We start from the raw sequence: 18,623 nt of genomic DNA, 5'->3' as shown, positions 1-18,623 counted from the left end.
GTGCTGAGCAGACGGGGCACAGAGATGGCTGGGGGCTGACAAGATGGAGTAGATGGAGTAGGACTGTGCCGCTGTCACTGGTTGGAAAATGCCATTCCTGGCTACCCATAAGAAATGGAGACACACAGACACCATTGACCTGAATCACCATGACTGTCCAGAGAAGCACAGAAGTGGGAGGGGAACAAAAGACTCAGGTTGGGGATTTCCAAGTTCTGGAGTCCCATTCTCTATGAATGCAGGCTCAGCAGGCTGGGGGAGGGGTGGCCCCGGGTAGCTCCTCTGCTAGACAGCTCCCCCGCCACCACTCAGGGCTGGCCTGCCAGGGATCCATTATGAGAGTGGCTGGTGGAGAGAGCAGCCAGGGCCTCAGTTTCCCCATTTGTATGATAGGATCACAGGGATAACTAGCAGCATGTAGCTGGGCTAAGGCCATCATGGGGTTAAGGCAGGCAGGACGTGGGTCACGCCGTATGCCATTTCTGCCCTGACCAGCAGGCAAGCTATGAGTGGTTGATGAGGACTGGGAAAGGCTTCCATGGGTCCAGAATTGGCTTGAGCCTTCCCAGAGGGGTAGCCTGTGGCCTCCAAACATGGCTGTCCCGGGTTCCTGCTTCTAGCCCAGCTCTGGCCAGGCAGCTCTAGCCTCAGCCTCGACCCCAGGCAGAGGAGCTTCCCTCCTTCTATAGAGATCCTCCAAGGAAGGTGTCTCTCTGAGGTCAGGAATGCATCCCGGGGCTGGCATGCCTCAGGAGCCAACTGATTCTTCATCATGTCTGACTATAATCTCTCCTGCTTTGCCTTCCCACCAGGTTCCCAGCGTTGCTCCCCCTGGACCCTAGACACCTAGCCAGAAGAGGGTAGGTTCCTGGCTGCACCCATCAGAGTGACCTGGGCTTCAGAGAGGGGAGACCTGTCCCAGCTCCACATCCTCCCCACCCCCATTCCCCATGCACCCTCAGGCATCTGATGAATTATTCATCCTGATCAACTTCATTATGTAAATGAGCTCAGAGCCCAAGCATATGCACTCTGTTCTCCCCCAGGATGGGACAATATGGTGCTGAAGTGGGAGGGTAGAAAAGAGGCTCCAGAGACCTTGCTGAGGCCCTAGGGGCTCTGCAGGGGGAGAACACAGTAGGGTCTATACTTTTGTGGCCTGTTGAGGGCAAGAGTGGGCCACGGGTTGGGGGAGTTGGGCTGGGGAACCCAGGAGGATGCAACTCAGGGTGTCTGGCCAAGCGTGGGGGTGGGGAAAATAAGTAAGCACCAGGCCACAAGGAGAGCTCCAGCTATGCACTAGCTGCGATGTTAGATGAGGAAATGAGATGGGGTCTTCACAGGGAGTGCCCACATGCCACAGAAGTATGCCACAGTTTCAACTTGCAAATGGGCCAGTCTGCACCCAGCCATGCCCTCATGGGGGTTATGGTGAGGTCAGGAGGAGGAAAGTGCCAAGGCAAGGAAAACATTCCCAAACGCTACTGTCTGCAGTTTCTGCACTCTGGCAGCTGCCAGCCCTCATGGCTCCAAGCTACTGGGAGTGGGGCAGCCTCTAGGATGGGGGCACTCAGGCTGGGCAGCCTTTGAGGGGAAGAAGGCCAAGGGGCCTGGATGCCAGATCACCCCAGCTGTTTGGTGGCAACTCAGAATCAGCTCAAGGAGGGCTGAGGAGGGGCAGCCCCACTGGGGGCCAAGGCTGTCAGCTTGGCAGAGCTGGTGCCAGGGTCTGCAGCAGTATCACAGCTGGGTCAGAGCTTTTCTCCAAGCATCCTCCTGACCTATCAGAGCCAGGTATGGGCTGGGTACATGGACCATCTTCATGTGCATTTGGAGAGCAATGGTGGCTGAGTCGGGGTCAGGGGTGAGTTGTGGAGGGCTAGGGAGCAAACTGGTTGGCTCCTCCTGCTCCCACAGGGTTGCCCTCTTCCTCTAGAACTCTACACCTCAACCCCCAACCCCCACGCCCACCTCACCAGAGTGCCCCGTGCCAAGAAACAGCCCCAGAGCTGTTGGCAGGAAGTTAAGAGGCTGAAGAAGCAGATGAGGAAAACTAGAGCAGGACAGACAGCCGCTGGAGGGCTGGCAGCCATCGGCAGGCAGAGACACTCCACCAGAGTGCCAGGAGGAGCCGGGGACGCCAGGTCAGCACTTCTCTGCCTGCCTGCCTGCCTGCCTGCCTGCCACGCTGAGCACGGCCCTGCTCTGGCCCAGCTCCCTACTGCCCCAGGCTCATCTTGTCCATCCTACCAAGAGGGGAAGTGGAACCAGAGCAGGAGCTGCACGTTGGAACAGGAGTCAGGAGCCCTGGGTCCATGCCCCAGCTCTGCTACAAGCCAGCAGCATGACCACCTTGGTGACTGCTGGGAGGCAGAGGGTGGGGGAGACAGGTTCACTAACGAAAGTGGAATCTCTCAAGTCCCATCAGAAAGGAAGGGAAATTATCCCTGGGAGTGAAAATGATCAATGAGAGAAATTCAAATTTGATTTCCAAAAAAGGGGCATATCTGTATCAGCCTGTCTATTGCTGTTTTCACCGCTTCATCCTCCAGTCAGACTTCCCAGCCATGTATGGGTCAAGAATGAGGATCAGAGAGGATCCAGGGCTCACCCAGGGGCACATGATGGTATGCTGAGCTGGGATTCCATCTCTGGTTCTCACAATCTAGCAAGCTCACTGGTCCAGACAGACCTCAGCCATGACGTATGAACATTATTTTCTCATTGCCATTCAGAGCCTGAGTTGCCCGTGAGTATAAAACAAACAACATCTTCGGCCAGGCGCGGTGGCTCACGCTTGTAATCCCAGCACTTTGGGAGGCCGAGGCGGGCGGATCACGAGGTCAGGAGATCGAGACCACGGTGAAACCCCGTCTCTACTAAAAATACAAAAAATTAGCCGGGTGTGGTGGCGGGCACCTGTAGTCCCAGCTACTCAGAGAGGCTGAGGCAGGAGAATGGCGTGAACCCAGGAGGCGGAGCTTGCAGTGAGCCGAGATCGTGCCACTGCACTCCAGCCTGGGCGACAGAGCAAGACTCCGTCTCAAAAAATAAAAAAATAAAAAAAAAAACAACATCTTCAGGCTAAAGGTTTGAGGCATGAAGGATTATTGACTGGAGGAGTACAGTTAACTCCTGATATGGGGTATAGCTTATGTCCTGATATGAAACTTGGAAAGGTGCTGGCTGCACACATCAGGGAGCTATCATTCCTTCATTAGCCCACACAGCTATCCTTGGCAGTGGCTACTTGGAGCCTGGTTAGTGCTGGGTGCTATTCCTGAGCCTAAATTGACTCCTGTTCCGGAACAGCTTTTCCTACAGCACTTTCTCTGGAAAGCTCTGCCGGCCTCCAAGTGCGGCTGAGTCATTGAGAGTTCACAGGAAGAGACTGTGATGGAGGCTGCTGAGATCCAAGCCCAGCAACCAGGAAAGGGGTGTTTAGTGTCACTGGGCCACTGGCAGGGAGGACACAGACCTCCAGACCTGGACTCTCCCTCCCCACGGCGTTGCCACGTCTTTAGCCACCCATGACCAGCCCCAGCCTGTGCCAGAGGTCCTACATTCACACCCAGTGTCAACACACTGGCTGCCACCCCCACTTCCTGGGCACCAGCTATAAGCTAAGCATGAGAAAGGGATTGAGGACAACCCCCACGGTCCCTGCCCCACCGAGGTTACATCTGCTGACCCTGGCCCTGACCAACAGGGACAACAGGAACACAGTGGGTATATAATCCCCAAACCCTGGACTTGGACTCCCGACTGAACCAGCAACAGTAGGTCGGCTTACTCTGCTGTTCTCAGGCCAACTCTCAGTGGGAGACCCCCATTTAATCCCCTGCTCAGTTCTGGTCAGTACCTCCTGGTCCAAGCCCCCCGGCAACAAGATCCTCAAAGACCGCACGTACCCCGGGAGTCACAGCTCCAATCACTCCAAGAGCTCAGCCCTCCCAGCCTCTGCATCTCCACGTAGAGAGCAATGGCTCAGGAGCCCGGGGCCTGACAGCAGCACATTTTGCAGCTTCCGGACGTGACGGATGGCCTGCTCTTCACATCACTATTTCAAACATTAACATAATCTCCCAGGATGGATGTGGTGGCTAGTGCCTACTCAATCACCCTTCCCACACCTTGATCCCTCATCCCGCCAGGCATGGGATTTCACTGTCTCCTGCTACAGCACCTCAAGCACCGCTTTCGGGCTGGCATGGATCGGCCATCCCATTGTTTCCTGGATCCTTTCAGCTCCCGTGCACCCCCGCGTCCACTGACCCCTCCTGGGCCTGGGCTCTCATCCCAGGTGTGCCTCAGACACAGACCTCTCCCTCCCGAAAGCCCAAAAAGCTCCAAATCCCTTTCAGCAATAGGGTCATCGTCCAAGCCGGGTGGTGGCTCTGATCGTTGCCTCAGGAAGAGCAGGCCAGGCCCCAGAGGCGTACTGCCCATCCAGTCATGTCCCACCTGCCCCCATGGGCCTATCAGGTCTCACCACACCAGGACCTCCATTAAACCAAATCTTCCTCACTCCTTATTTCTGAAGCTTTCCCCCTTCCCTGGGAAGAGGGTCCCTGAAGAGACAGCAAGTGGCACCGGGCTCACCTCACGGAGCTGGTGGACGCCTCCAAAAATCCGCATCACGCCATCAACCTCCTGCTCCAGACGCCGGGCCCAGTGCTGCATCCTGTAGGCAGAGAGAGGAGAGAGGTGTCAGGAGGGCCCGCCCAGAGCTGCAAAGCCCCGCCCCAGCCAACCCGGGGGCACTGGGGGCAGCTATCCACTCACACCCCAATTTTCACTAGAGGAGGACCCACAGCAAGGAACCAGCAAGCACCTGTGATTCCCCTTTGAAGTCCAGACCCGGTGGCCAAGGTTCTCCTCATGCACTGTGGGGTGGCGGGGAGGACAGAGGATTGCATTGTGGAAGTGCTGAGGGAGCTCAGCGGCTCGGAGAAGCCTGCAGTGAGGCTACTTTTCATTGTGAAGAGCCAGCCCTTGATGTAGCTGCTCTGAACTTGGGGACTTCTGGATACCAGGGAGGAGGGAGACATGAGGGAGCCTCAGGGAGTGAGGTCTGCTGGATCTTGGAGCCTCCTGTTCCCAAGGCCAGGTGGGGCCTAGGGAAGGGGAGAGAACACTGCTGTCACCAAGTCATTGTATAACTGGGCAGGTCCCTGCCCCTCTAGGTCTCACCTGAGCAGTGGACGTGGAGAGTTCCAGATTAGGCAGCCCTTGCCTATCCAACACCCTGGTAGACAGACGCTTACCCGAGGCTCATTGCTGGATGTCCAGCAGGAACCACCCACTCATGAGTCCACTGCAGACCATCCTGCCTCACAATCCACCTGAGCCACATCCTGAGCAGGTCTCCCTCACACTGGTACCATCCTAGGATTGTTTTTTGTTTCTTTTTTTTTTTTTGAGACAGAGTCTCGCTCTGTCGCCCATGCAGTGGCGCGGTCTCTGCTCACTGCAAACTCCACTTCCTGGGTTCACGCCATTCTCCTGCCTCAGCCTCCCGAGTAGCTGGGACTACAGGCGCCCGCCACCGCGCCTGGCTAATTTTTTCTATTTTTAATAGAGACGGGGTTTCACTGTGTTAGCCAGGATAGTCTTGATCTCCTGACCTTGTGATCCGCCCGTCTTGGCCTCCCAAAGTGCTGGGATTACAGGCATGAGCCACCGCACCCGGCCCACCCTGGGATTGTTTTAACCCGTTTGCATCTCAGCTTCCTTCTCTGGAATATGGGGATAATTTGGGGTCACCTTTCAGAGTGTTATAAGAACACATGAGAATAGGTAAGTCAAGGGTGTTCACTGCACGGGGATCTTTGTAAGTGGACAGGATGGACAGTTGGTCACATGGCCCTCTATTCTCAGACCCACAACCTGGAAGAGGGAAGGAGTCTGGGGCAAGGCCTTGCCTGGGTTCAGATGCGTGACCCACTCCCTTAAGCAGAACCAGATCAGGCTAGCGAGCAAAACCACACTAGACCTTGCTAGAGGCCAGCCAGAGAGAACCACACAGAAACACAAAGGTTTCTTTGCCCTCATGCATTGAAAAGGTATCTTTGCCCTCATGCATTGAAAAGGTATCTCAACTTCTCCATCCCATTTGACACACTCCCATTTTACAGACCAAGACCTTTCCAGGAAGGGTGCACAAAAAAATTACCATGAAGATTTAAATAAGCCATGGGTCAAACACAGCCCACGGGGTACAGTAGGGGCAGGGTGATGCCAGGCCCCCAGCCTCTGGAGGTACCCCGGGAGCCATGGGGTCCAGGAGATTGCATCTGGCCCCAACTCCCTGGGCCTGCTGCCTCCTCCAGTGCCACCTGGGCCAGGACTGTTCTGGCTCCATGGGTCAGAAGAGCCCAAGCCTCTACCTGGCCTCCTGCCCTGCCTCCTCCACTCAGGCCTGTGACTAGGGGGCTGGGCCCATGCCACTGTATGTGCCTGGGTTGGTTGGCATGGGAACTCGGAGCAGGAGGCAGGCAGATCACTAATTGCAATTTGCCAAGCTGAATGTCAGGACCATGATGGAAAAAAAAAAATCAACATCAAAAGAAAGAGGTATTAGCTTCGGCTTGTTGCTGGCTGAGCCACAGCCAGATTCCCTCCTCCGCTCCCCGCCACAGGGGAAAATCTAACCCTGAGTGCGGGTGGAGGCCAGGCTGCAGGCTGGGCTAAGAAGGGCAAGCAGGCCTCAGCCGCCAGCCTGGGGAGGGCAAAGGGCAGCAGAAAATTGACAGCCTGCGTGACCCCTGGCCCCTGTCCACCGGGGCCTGGTTGTGGGTGGACAACATAGCGGATGGCTCCTTTGTGCTCCTGTGATGGAGCCCTGGGGGCTAATGTTGGGATGGGCTATCACAGTCAGCCAGGCAGGGGGCAGACAAATGGGCAGAGTGAGGATCTGATCCCCGAAGGGAACGATGCGCTCTGCCCTGGCCCTGACCCTGACCTCAGCCACTCACTGGTGTAGAGGACAAAATGCCAATCAATCCTTCCTGGGACTCATATGTGCAAGGGCATCCACTATGTACAAGGTGCAGTGCCAGCATGTCACCTACTTTCTCGCTTCAGTCCTCACAAAGAAGCAAACATTATCATCCCACCTTATAGATAAGGAAACTGAGGCATAGTGGGTTCAACTGACCTGTCCAAGGTCACCTATCCAGGAAGTAGTGAACACAGGACTTGCCCTAGAAGTGTGCTGGAGTCACAAAAGCTGACTCACAAAAGCTGATTCTGTGCACCTCTTCCCAACTCTGCATTCGGTACCATCACCTGAAGAGCTTGAAATAGGTCATGGTGGGAATATTTACACCACAGGAATTGGCAAATGCTAGAAACCATGTTTTTCCCCCTAGAGAACAAATTGTAAACATTTACCAGCACATTACTGATTCCACCCCAGGCTGTTGACTCTTCTAGGATGTCTATAGGTCTCTGCTTCTAGGATTTCACAGTTAAGTAAAAGAAAATTAATTGGGAGAAGAGACATGGATGCCAAGTTTTATTTTGCTCAGACAACACATTATTATAATCATCATCATTTCATCTAAAAAGGCTATTTCAACACTAAAATAATTTTTAGAAGAGCCAAGTCTCAGGATAAAGTCCAATCCTTCCCCAAGACATACACGCTCGCTCTCCCTCCCTCCTTGTCTGTCTGTCTCTTACGCAGTCTCCTCACTCCCACCCTGAGGCTGAGTAGCTCTAGACTCTGCTATGGGCTGCAGGAACTGGCCTGCTATGACACAGCAGGCCACACACACGTCCTCCCAAGGTCTAGGGGTGGCTCCGGCCCTTTGCCTGGCATCCTGGACCTGCTGGGCAGACCCCAAGCCCTAGCACATTGCCCAACAGCACAGTGCCAGGGAAAACAAGTTACTCTGATTATTCACTTAAATCAAACTCAATTAGGAGGCAATATGTGTGTCTCAGAGTTAAAAAGAAAATAATTCATTCCATTGTCACAGAGATGTGACTTTGTGGGTTCTAGGACTTCACCAGTGTCCCAGTGCCAGCTCCAAGGGGTGACACAGAGGCACTGAGGGGGCCAGGAGTTGAGGATGCACCTGCACTGTTCCTGCCTTGTGGCCAAGAAGCCACCCACCAAGCCAGGTCCAACCCTGGCCAGGGAATCGTACTCACTCCAGCAGAAGGGAGGGGGCCTTGGAAAGACAATGGATGCATGAGAATCCCTGCTCCCACTGGGTCAAAGGTAAGCTGATCAAATCCTGCCCAGACTTCCCTCTGCTTGGAATCAAGTACCTGGCTAGCCAATGCCTCCTTGACCAGACAATGTTGCCCACAGGCCACATACCCAACAGGGAGGTGGACCTGCTGGCTCCCTACATCTTTGTAATTTTCCATGCTTTTCATTGAGATGACACTGCTTATCCCTAATTGCTTCTAAGTGCCAAACTAACAAGGCAGAGAGGGGAGAGTGGCCAGGAGGAGATGCAGGCATCTAGGGGCTGCAGTGACTTAATGACTGGTGTGGGCACAAGAAACTAGGGATCAAGTCACGTCCTCCAATGTGCCCGGCCCTAGGGAGGTGAACACATTATGGCTCCATTTCCCAGACAAGAAAATTGAAGCCCCTGGCAAGGATGGGTACAGGGTCACATACTTAGAGAGAAGCAGACCTGTCCTGACTCCATCTGTTCCATGACCCCATCTTTCTGGGACATTGTAGCCTTTGGGAAGCCTCAGGGGAAAGGCACTTCTGCTGCTGTGTGACCTCAAAGAGTTCTGTCCCTCAGAACCTCAGCTTTTCCATCAGTAAACAGGGGTAATAATGACTGGCTGAATAGTTTCTAACGGTCAAATCCACAGGTTTTTACTGGGCAGTCCTTTGAAGGCTAGCAGCTCATGCAATACAGCCCCTCCCCTAAGATCTAAGGACTTATTGAGGGCTCAGGACATCTTCTATGAAAGCTTGTGTTGCGGGGTGGGGAGGCTTGTGGGGAGGGGGCACTGCAGAAGAGGCCTGGCAGGCTGAGGCAGCTCTGCAGGTAAGAAGATGACACCCTGTGTTGCAGGATGCCAGGCCTTGGTTTCCAGGGCATGGTTCAGAACCAAGAGGAGTTGGGGAGGAAGAGGGGATATCACTATCAGGCAAGGGAGTGACATCATCTGTGCGTGGGGTGAGGAGCTGCAGCTGAGGACCTCTTTAGCAGACAGGATCATTGAGACCCCAGCTAGAAGGCTGGGGTGGGGGGCGCATGTCAAACTGCAGCGCATTCAGGTGGAAACTTCCAGCTTAGGGGCAGCTGCAAATGCTCAGGGGAGGGGGAGGGTAAAGAGGAAGGGGGTTGGAATGGGGAGGAATGGGAACAGGAACAGGGAGGAACAGGGAGGAACAGGGAGGAAGGGTGAGGAAGGGGGAGGAAGGGGGAGGAAGGAGGGGGGAGGGGGGAGGGGGAAGGGGGGAAGTGGGAGGAAGGGGGAGGAAGGGGGGTGGGGGGGTAAGGGGGTGGAGGGGATGGCGAAAAGCGAGAAGAGTCCGTGTGCAGATGCAGCAGCATAGATTAAACTGTTGCCGGTTGTTAATTTTATATGTGAAGTTGTTGATCAGAATGTGATTTAATTGTACAGTATAATCCAGGCTTTTGGAATAAATTATGTAGAAAACTCATCTATAATTAAACAAATCAAAAAACCAGAGACAGGTGACACAGCAGGTTCACCCTCAGAGGGCACGGGTGGGTGTGGGCAGCTGGACCCAGCAGAGAGGCGAGAAAGGATGGGGGAGGGGCTCTGTTCAAGGGCAGACAGGGGCAGGCCCCAGAAGGGTCAAGGCCTGGTAGGGAGCGAGGGGCTTGGAACGCCGAGCTCTGCCTCTGTGGGGCTTCTCACCACTCACATGGAGGCATTTTTTGTCATCAAAGCCCTGCTGCCTCTCGCAGATGGCCTGTCTGGATCAACTCTGTTCCACTGGGCACGTATAATCAGTCTGTGGCCTTCCCTTCAGCTTGGCAGTTCAGCCACTGCACTGCATGAGGGAGTGAGGGGTGGATACTAAGGGTGGGCAGCAGGGGAAGCAGGAGGGCTGGATGACAGGACAGGATGAGGCTGGGACAGGTGAGGAGTGTGAAGGAGCAGGCACAGTGAAGACCACTGCTGCCAAGTGCACGGTGAAGCAAACTTGGCAATGGCAGGGCCCCAGGTCTCTTGCTTCTCTCATGACAGGCTGGCCAATTATTCTCCCAGCTCTGGGGAAGGCAACAATTTAAAATCAAGTGCAGGCTGGGCATGGTGGCTCACCCCTGTAACCCCAGCACTTTGGGAGCCCGAGGTGGGCAGTTTGCTTGAGCCCAGAAATTTGAGACCAGGCTGGGCAACACGGTGAAATCCTGTCTCTACAAAAAATACAAACATTATCTGGGTGTGGTATCATACACCTGTAGTCCCAGCTACCCGGGAGGCTGAGGTTGGAGGATCGCTGAGCCTGGGAGGTCAAGGCTGCAGTGAGCCAAGGCCATGCCACTGTACTCCAGCGTGGGTGACAGAGCGAGACTGTCTCAAAAAATAAAAATAAAAACTATAAAATATAAAGTGCTATTTAATTATTCTGGTTATTTCCACTGGCCTGCTACCTCCCACCTCAGCACCTTTGCAGTCTTCTGAAGGGGAAAGACAGGGTGGAGAGGCAAGCAGGCCACTCCCGCATCCTAGCCTGGAGAAGGCGTGCTTCCCCCAGCAGTCACTCCAAGCTCAGAAAGCAGCTGAAGCAGGGCTTGGAACAAGGCTGGTCCCTTCCCTAGGCCCTTGACCTGCGCAAACAGCAGGAAGCTCAAGGGTGCACTCCAGGACGGTGGCATCTCCTGGGCCACCTTCCCTGGGGAGTCCTCTCTGACCACTCGGGTGGATGTCCCTCTGTACCTAGTGCCTGAGTGTACTGAGTGTACAGTACCTAGTGTACTGAGTGTCTAGATCCAGCCCTAGCTTTTGCAAGACCTTGAACTAGACCTTTCCTGTTAGGCTTCCATTTCCACATTTGGAAAATGGAGATAAAGTTCACCATTCCTTTCACCTCCGAGGAGCTAAGTGGAAACCACAGCCTCACATGTGGGATGCTAGCAGTGACGGCTGCCCCACACACTCATGGCACACAGGCCCATCCAGAAGGTGGGACTGCTCTCACCACAGTCCAGCCTCCCTCCTCAAGCCTGCAGCTCCCTAAACATGGGATGGTTGTGCCTTCTCCTTAGACTGCGGCCTCCAGGTGGGCTGCAGCCCCTCTCTGCACTGCTCCCAGAGACCCAATGCAGCAGAGACCTGGTGGGGTGCCTTGTCCAAGGAGCCCTGGGGAAGGGCAGGGTTTCCTGTGACCAGACCTTCCTTCCTGCTTGTCCATGCAAGAGAGAAGACTCAGGTTTCAGCAGCTTTGGGGGCTCAAAGCCCAGGGCAGGGCCTCCCAAGGATGACAGGGCTGGCAGAGGGCAACAGTCTAGCCGAGGTCACTCACTCCCCAGAGGCCACCCAGGCCACGAGATTACAGTGCCTTCAGATGTGGTGGCAAATCAGCACTGGCCTCACACTACAATGACCATGGAGGGGACACTGAGGCCAGAGTGAGAGGGAAGCATGCTTGCTCAGCTGATTCATGATAGAGTAAGGCTCCCCAGCTAGCCACCTACCACTTCGCAAGCTGGCAAACCAAGGCACAGAACACAACGGGGGCTGGCCCATCTTCAACCTATTTGTGATTCAGTTGAAGGGACCCTAGAATGAGCAGCATGATGCTTCCAGGAGCACCGTCCCCATCTCACCCACTCATCCCATGCACACAGGAGCCAAGGCAGCCCAGTTAGCACAGAGACCTTGGAGACCCTGAGGAGCTGGGGAGGGGCAGGTGTTGCCAAAGCATGAATGGGTCCAAAGTCATCTCCCTCGACCGTGCGTGCCTTGGGACCCTGCCCAGATACTTCCTGGTCCTCATGAGGTTATTAATTACAGGGCTATCCCTTCCCTTTCTTTGCCGAGAAGAGCTTTTCCTTCTAATTCGTGCTCTGCTGGGAGGCAGCAGTCTGTGCCTCCCCCTCAGACTAACGGTGAGCCATCATCCGGCATTAATTAGGGCACCAGGTCCAGCCCAATATTTACTCATAGCAGCCTGCTGGGTTTGGGGGAGTGGAGGAAAGCAGCACAGCCTGGAGCCAGGTAGCAGCACTATCCAGGAATGGAAGACCCCAGGCGGCCCACTCGGCTCTGCTTCTTGGCCTCTGCGGGTCTCAGTTTCCCTCTCTAACCAAGGAGTAGTAGCCTGAGGCCTCCATGGACTATTTAAGGATCCATATCTCAAGGGGTCTGATGGGGACCCTCCCTGCCTGAGGCCTGAGCCAGTGGTGACAGGCCAGGGATCTCACTGCACTGCCTTAATTCATCTGCACAGCAGCTAGATCAGTATCCGTGCTCCTCAGAGGGAAACCGAGGCACAGAGCAATTGAGAGATGTGCTCCAGGTCACAAGGTCACAAACACCCGTCAGGCTGCACATACCTCAAATCAGAACATCAGTCTTCAATGCCCAGCTGCGGGTGTGGCTAAGGGGCCTCTTAAACTCAACGTGTCCGAAACGAGATCCGAGATCCTGACAGTCCCTTGGGACCGTCTCCACCTCTTCTCCTCACTCCCTGCCTCTGCTGATGGCAGCTCCCTCCATTCAGGTCAAAGACTTGGGGTGACCTAGAACCCACTTTCTCTCACACCCACATCCAATCTATCAGCAAGTGCTACAGGTTCCACCTTTGCAATGTGCCCGAATCCACCCACTGCCAACTGCCTCCCTGGCCGGGCCCCATCAGGGTTCCTGCACCTCTGCAGCTGCCAGCTCACTCACTGGCCTCCACCTTCTGCCTGGCACCTGCCTTCCCGGTCTGTTCCCCTCTACACATGGCTGGAGTGCCCTGCTGTCATGTCCCTCCTCTGTCAACTCCGTTGCACTAGGGGAAAGTCCAAGTCCACCCAGTGGCTGCACCCCCAGTAGCCTCCCTGACCTCACCCCTTGGTGTGGCCTGAACATGCCCCTATAGTCCCTGCACAGGCTTCAGCACATGCTGTTCCCTCTGCCTGAAACAGTCTCTCCTCAGAAGTCCAAGGGCCTCTCACCTCCCTCCAGTCTCCACAAACACGTCACCTGCTCCGTGAAGACCTCCTTGCCCCTCCATTTGAAATTGCACCCCCCCAGCAGCAACTGATCTCTATGTCCCCTCCTGGGGTGATTCTTTTGGCTAGTATTCCATCAGACATCCTCCCTCTTGCTTACTGTTAGCCTCTGCCTTGGGCTGTGAGCCCTGAGCCAGGAGGCTCCTGCTCTCCTGCCTGGAAGAACAGGCCATTTGCTGAGTGAATAAACCTCCCCAGAGTCCTGCTGACCTCCCAGGCCTCCTGTCCAGCTTGCGTGTGGCTGGCCACGGGGTAGGCAGGCGGGGTGGGCAGGGGGAGCCTGCAGAGAGGTTGGCAGCGTGGTGGCTGCCCCAGGGCTGGCCCAGGAGGCCCTCCCTTCCCCTGGCTCCTTTCCATATGAATTATTAAGGCTCATTTATGATGGGCCTGCCCAGGCCTGTGGCTTCCGTGCATAATTCATGGCTCTCCCAGAAGGCCCTGGCGCTGGAGCAGCCACTTCTTCCAGGAAGCAAGAAGAAAGTGCTGAGGAAGAGTGACCCAGACCTGGGCTGTCCTCCACTCTATCTCTGCCACCCTGTCCCTAAACACCAGCCACCCAGCACCTGCACCCACCCCCACCCTCACCCCCATGGAGCTCTCTCCTGCACACTTGGGTTCTGGTTCCTGGAGCCAGAGTCCATGGGCTCCGCGCAGGCTCACCCACTCCCCTGTCTGTAGCTTGGTTTCCCATCTGTGGACTGACAAAACTGAGCCACCCTAGTGGTTTTCAGACTGCTCCAGCAGCAAGATCATTCACCTTTTATTTTTCCAACAAAATCCAATGTGGACCCCTAATATGTAACTGGTGAGGTAGTTATAAATGTATTTTAGAAGGTAGCGCTGGAAAACATGACTCCGTATTGAGTTAATAATCATTATAAACGTTGAGGCTGTTCTGAAGCATCTAGATTCAGGGCCCATGGGGGCCTCAGCAGCTCCCACCACCCAGCACTCAGTTTATTCCTGTGTTTTGCACTCTACTGAGAAACTCCTAGGATACGGAGACAGGCAGCCACACATGGTAACAGTGACTTACAGCTCACTATGCAGGGGTTGAGGGGGAGAACCCTTTCCTGAGGCCAGGGGTAAAACCAGCAACTGCCCTGGTAACTGAGGCTCAGGGGTCGCCAAGGTGCCAGCACCAGTTTTCTCAGAAGTCTAGAGCTGGGATATAGCAATCAGCGAGAGGCACTAACAAATAAGCCCGGGCCTTCCAGGGGCAAGGCAAAGGGTCCAGACCAGGGGCACGGGGACAGGAATCCAGGAGGTGGATCCAGGGTTCTCCAGGCCTGGAACCACCCACCCCGGCCACTGACACAGACTATGCGCATTTTGGGGTCTGTGATACCTCCTCTCCCCAGCACATTCCCCAGCTAGTCAGGCACGATGGGAACGTTAAGTCCTGCCCAGGCCCATTTCACAAATGGGTAAGCTGAGGCTCAGCATGATCAGCCCTCATGAGGTGAACACTGCTGCAGTCCCTGTGTGCCCAGCCAGTGCTGAAATGGGGGAGCCACGCCCAGGCCTCATCTCACAGAGCACAGTAGGGTTGGGACACCTGTAGAGGTCACCAAGTGGGTCAGGGAGGAACCCAGAAGCTACAGCCTTCTGTTCCTGCCCCACACCAGGAGCTGAAGCTGGACTAGAGGTGGCAGGACAGACCCTGTCCATGTGTCACCAACCATTCTGGTCAGATTCTGTGATTCACACATCCCCATCTCCCCTCCTGCACATCCTCCCCACCCCCCAGCATGAGTCAAATCCTCACTAAGCCACAAATAGCTGTCCTCTGTATGAGTCCTCAACATGGCCTCCTGCCTTGAAGAAGACAGAGACCCCCTCAAGGTCCTCCGTTTCCCCTCAGAGCAAAATCCTCTGTGGAAGCTCACAGGCCCCCCGAAGATATCCATGTACAGAGGAGAGGCCAAGCGAAGACGGAACTCAATCCATCAGGGCCAGCTTTGTTCTCTGGCCTTGTCCTTCCTCTACCTGGCCAAGTCACCTCTGCCAGGAAGCCTTCCTACGTTTCCCCCACCCTCTTCTCAAAGCCACAGTTCTCACCACACTTTACCAAGCCTCATCTTAGGCTGGGGCTGCGGCCTAGTCCCATAATCAAGCTTCCTACAGAGCTTAGCTTGGAGCCTGGCCAAAAAGAGTTCTGGAAACACTTGGGGATAAATTTACCAGAACATCTTCCGCCTAGCAGACTGGCCTGCCCTGACCACCTCGCTCTGCAGTAGGAGACAGGCTGGAGGACAGGGCTGGGAAAGGGGCCCCCATTTCAGCAGGCAGCCAAGCACCAGGGAAAGGCAATGCTGACGTGGAGGGCCTGTGCGCTGGGCACTCCGTGTGATTTCCACTGCAGAGATGGTACCTGGGCCAGGCGTAGGCCAGTTCATGCCCACTTCACGGATGAGCGCTCTGAGGCCTGTGGAAATGGTGCAACTTGCCCGAGACCACACTGCTGAACCAGAATCTGAACCCAGTCAACTCAGCCATGGCCCTGTCCCCTAGGCTGTCAGGCCTCCTTAACCTCAAGGTGGACTCCAGTGGCCAAACAGGAAGTAGGTTGCAGGTAAGGGCCGCCCCTCGTATACAGCCTTTTCCAACTTTGAGAAGGGGGCTACCTCAGGAACTCACTGCCTCCACAAGCAAGCCAAAGCTGAGTGCAATGGGGAAGTCCTTCCTTATACCCTATCAGGGCTATCCTGCAGTAGGAACGTTGTCGCAGCAGGGCAGAGCCCCAGCTCCCTCCAATGCTCCCCGACCAGGGAGCCTGAGCCAGGTATGGGGAGAACGCCCACTTCCTCTGGGATCTGCTTCTTGCTAGTGCCTGGACCCTCAGAGTGCGCCAAGCTGCATGTAAATGGAATGTGAGTGCTCAACCTGCCTTGACGCGCCATGAACCCGTTACTCTGGGGTGCTCTGTGGTGAATCCTTTAGCAATGCAAATCCCCTCTGCAGGCTGTGAGGGATCCACAGCTGCATGAGGAAGGGGCTTCTAGTGCAGCCCCAGCTACCCCACCTTTCTAGCCTCCCCAATCCGAGAGGAGCCACCCTGCCTGGTGAGCCTCAGGATTGGCTTAAGGAGACGCAGGTGGCTGAAACAGCAGGTCTGATTACTGGCAAAATACTTTGCAGGTGCTTCCAACTTTCTGTAAATTCCCAACTAGCTCGCTCACTCCCCACCCAGTCACTCACTCACTCATTCATTCATTCTGATAGTAACCATGTACCTACTATGGGCACCTGGGAGGGATTTGGCAGCAAGCAGGACAGATGCAGGCCTGTCCTTGGGAGCTTGGAATCCAAGCAGAGGAAGCTGATACCTGATCCGGATTGGGGCCTGATGAGAAGAGTCCAGCAAGCCTTGGGGATAGGATGCATGGGATGCATGGGAAGGGGCCTGACCTGGCCTAGGGGCTGGCCAGGTGAAGGTGGCACCACAGAGCAGGAGGGCAATCCAAACAGAGGGCACAACATATGCAAGGCCCAGCAGTGGGCTCCGCACACAGTGGTGCCCCGTGAGCACCCAAAGACTGACCGTGGGCACCAAGGCAGGCTGCTCCCACACTGAGGCCTGCAGAATTCCTACCTTCAAGTACATGGGAGCACCTTCACGCACTGGGCGGAAGGGCAGTGAGACGGCTGCGCCCAGGGAAGCTGGGCCTCTTTAAGTGGGAGCTCAGTCTTTCAAGAGCTGATTTCATTCATTCATTCATTCATTCACTCCACAGAAACAAACCAGTACCCATCACAACTGGGCCCGGGTGCAGAGCCTCTTGGCCCCGGCATCCTGACACTGCCCCGTACTTTGTATCTTGCAATCTTGACCCCGGGGTGAGGGCAGCAGAGAGTGCTGAGGCTCAGCAAAACAAACATTAGAGGCTGGGTATATTGTTATTACCCACCCCACCCCCCAACACCTCTTCCCCCAGCTCCATGGGAGCTCCCTCCTGCTGCAGCCCCTCTACCACCCCCCCTAGCAAGAAGTGCCCACAAGTGCAAAGCTTTCACCATTTTCCTGGTTTTTGTTTTTTTTTTTTTTTTTGAGATGGAGTCTCTCTCTGTTGCCCAGGCTGGAGTGCAGTGATGTGATCTCCGCTCGCTGCAAGCTCCGCCCCCCAGGTTCATGCCATTCTCCTGCCTCAGCCTCCTGAGTACCTGGGACTACAGGCACCCGCCACCACGCCTGGCTAATTTTTTTGTATTTTTAGTAGAGATGGGGTTTCACAGTGTTTGCCAGGATGGTCTCGATCTCCTGACCTTGTGATCCGCCCGCCTCAGCCTCCCAAAGTGCTGGGATTATACGCATGAGCCACCGCGCCCGGCCTTCCTGGTGTTTTCTGACACAGATATTGTCACTAGAACATCATCCTCTGAGAACAGCACCTGACAGGCAGAAGGTAGTCAAAAAATGCTGGCTGAATGACTGGATGTTCCATCCTTACAACTATGAAACATAGGAAATGTGATCCCATCATAAAGATGAGGTAACTGAGGCACAACAAGGTCACATACGGGGTTCCCTTTATAATCCCCAGAACCAGGCTTTCTACCACACAGCAGGCATATGCATCAGGGCCCACCTCCAAGGCCTTCTAGATGGCCCCATGAAGTCCCCATCCTTCTTCATTGTAGAGTAATGGCCTCCTCCATATGCCACCAGTCTGGAAATCACCTGTGAAATGTATTTCCCCCAGCGCTGGCTCAGGAACTGTGTAAATCACTAGGCTTAATGGCCTTTGGGATTGTTCCCCACAGACCCCTCCCCAGCTGCTCTGTGCCAGGGAAGTTGGGGCTATGGGGCACCAGACAGGCAGGGCCATAGTCATGAGGTCTGGGCAGCCCAAGGCGTGGTGGATGCTAGAAGGCACTGCCCAGGGGAGCAGCAGCCCCAGGAAGTGCATCAGAAAGACGGGGTGGGGCTGCCGGGAGCCTCCAAAACTGGGGCTGGGGCTGGGGCTGGATCTATACGCAAGGCAAGCCTCTCTCCTACTCAACCCCTGCCCCTTGCCTTGTCCCCCCATCAATTGCTTATCCATGGAGAAACGTGGGTCCAGATGATCTCCCTGGGACCTCCACACCCTGATTGGGGAGGCCCAGGACTGTGGGAATGGCAGGGGAGCCTGGGGGCCTGGAGCAGGATGTCTCACGGCCCCTTGGATGCTGCTTGGAGCACCAGCCACGCATGGTGTTATTTATTTGGCCTCACTCCCATGTCTTCTTCACTGTTTATCTCCCCCATGGACTGAGTGTCCCAAGGGCAGGGACCCAATTGGCCCTTGGAGACCCCAGAGCCCACTCAGGGCAACACACAGCTAAGGTGTGGGAGTGGATTCAGGTGGGGAAGGGATGGTCAGGAATCAGGTCCTGAAAGATGGGCAGGCTGTGGAGTGGGCGGCAGGGCAGATGGGGCATGGGCAAATGTCTATGCAGAGG

At 55.3% G+C, this 18,623-nt stretch overlaps 1 protein-coding gene across 5 annotated transcripts in view; it reads right to left on the bottom strand.

Moving 5' to 3' along the window:
* The window catches only part of CACNA2D2 (calcium voltage-gated channel auxiliary subunit alpha2delta 2), a 142,189-nt gene that overhangs the window by 109,736 nt on the left and 13,830 nt on the right, over positions 1-18,623 (bottom strand). For all 5 annotated transcript variants that reach the window (XM_055275900.2, XM_055275869.2, XM_055275879.2 and 2 more), the window contains exon 2: positions 4,603-4,684. In XM_055275900.2, the coding sequence (XP_055131875.2) occupies positions 4,603-4,684 (82 nt within the window). The remainder of the gene's footprint in view (positions 1-4,602; positions 4,685-18,623) is intronic.

This window comes from Symphalangus syndactylus, chromosome 1, assembly GCF_028878055.3.
Source record: "Symphalangus syndactylus isolate Jambi chromosome 1, NHGRI_mSymSyn1-v2.1_pri, whole genome shotgun sequence".
Classification (NCBI taxonomy): Eukaryota; Metazoa; Chordata; class Mammalia; order Primates; family Hylobatidae; genus Symphalangus; species Symphalangus syndactylus.
This window is presented reverse-complemented; position numbering and strand designations above follow the sequence as displayed.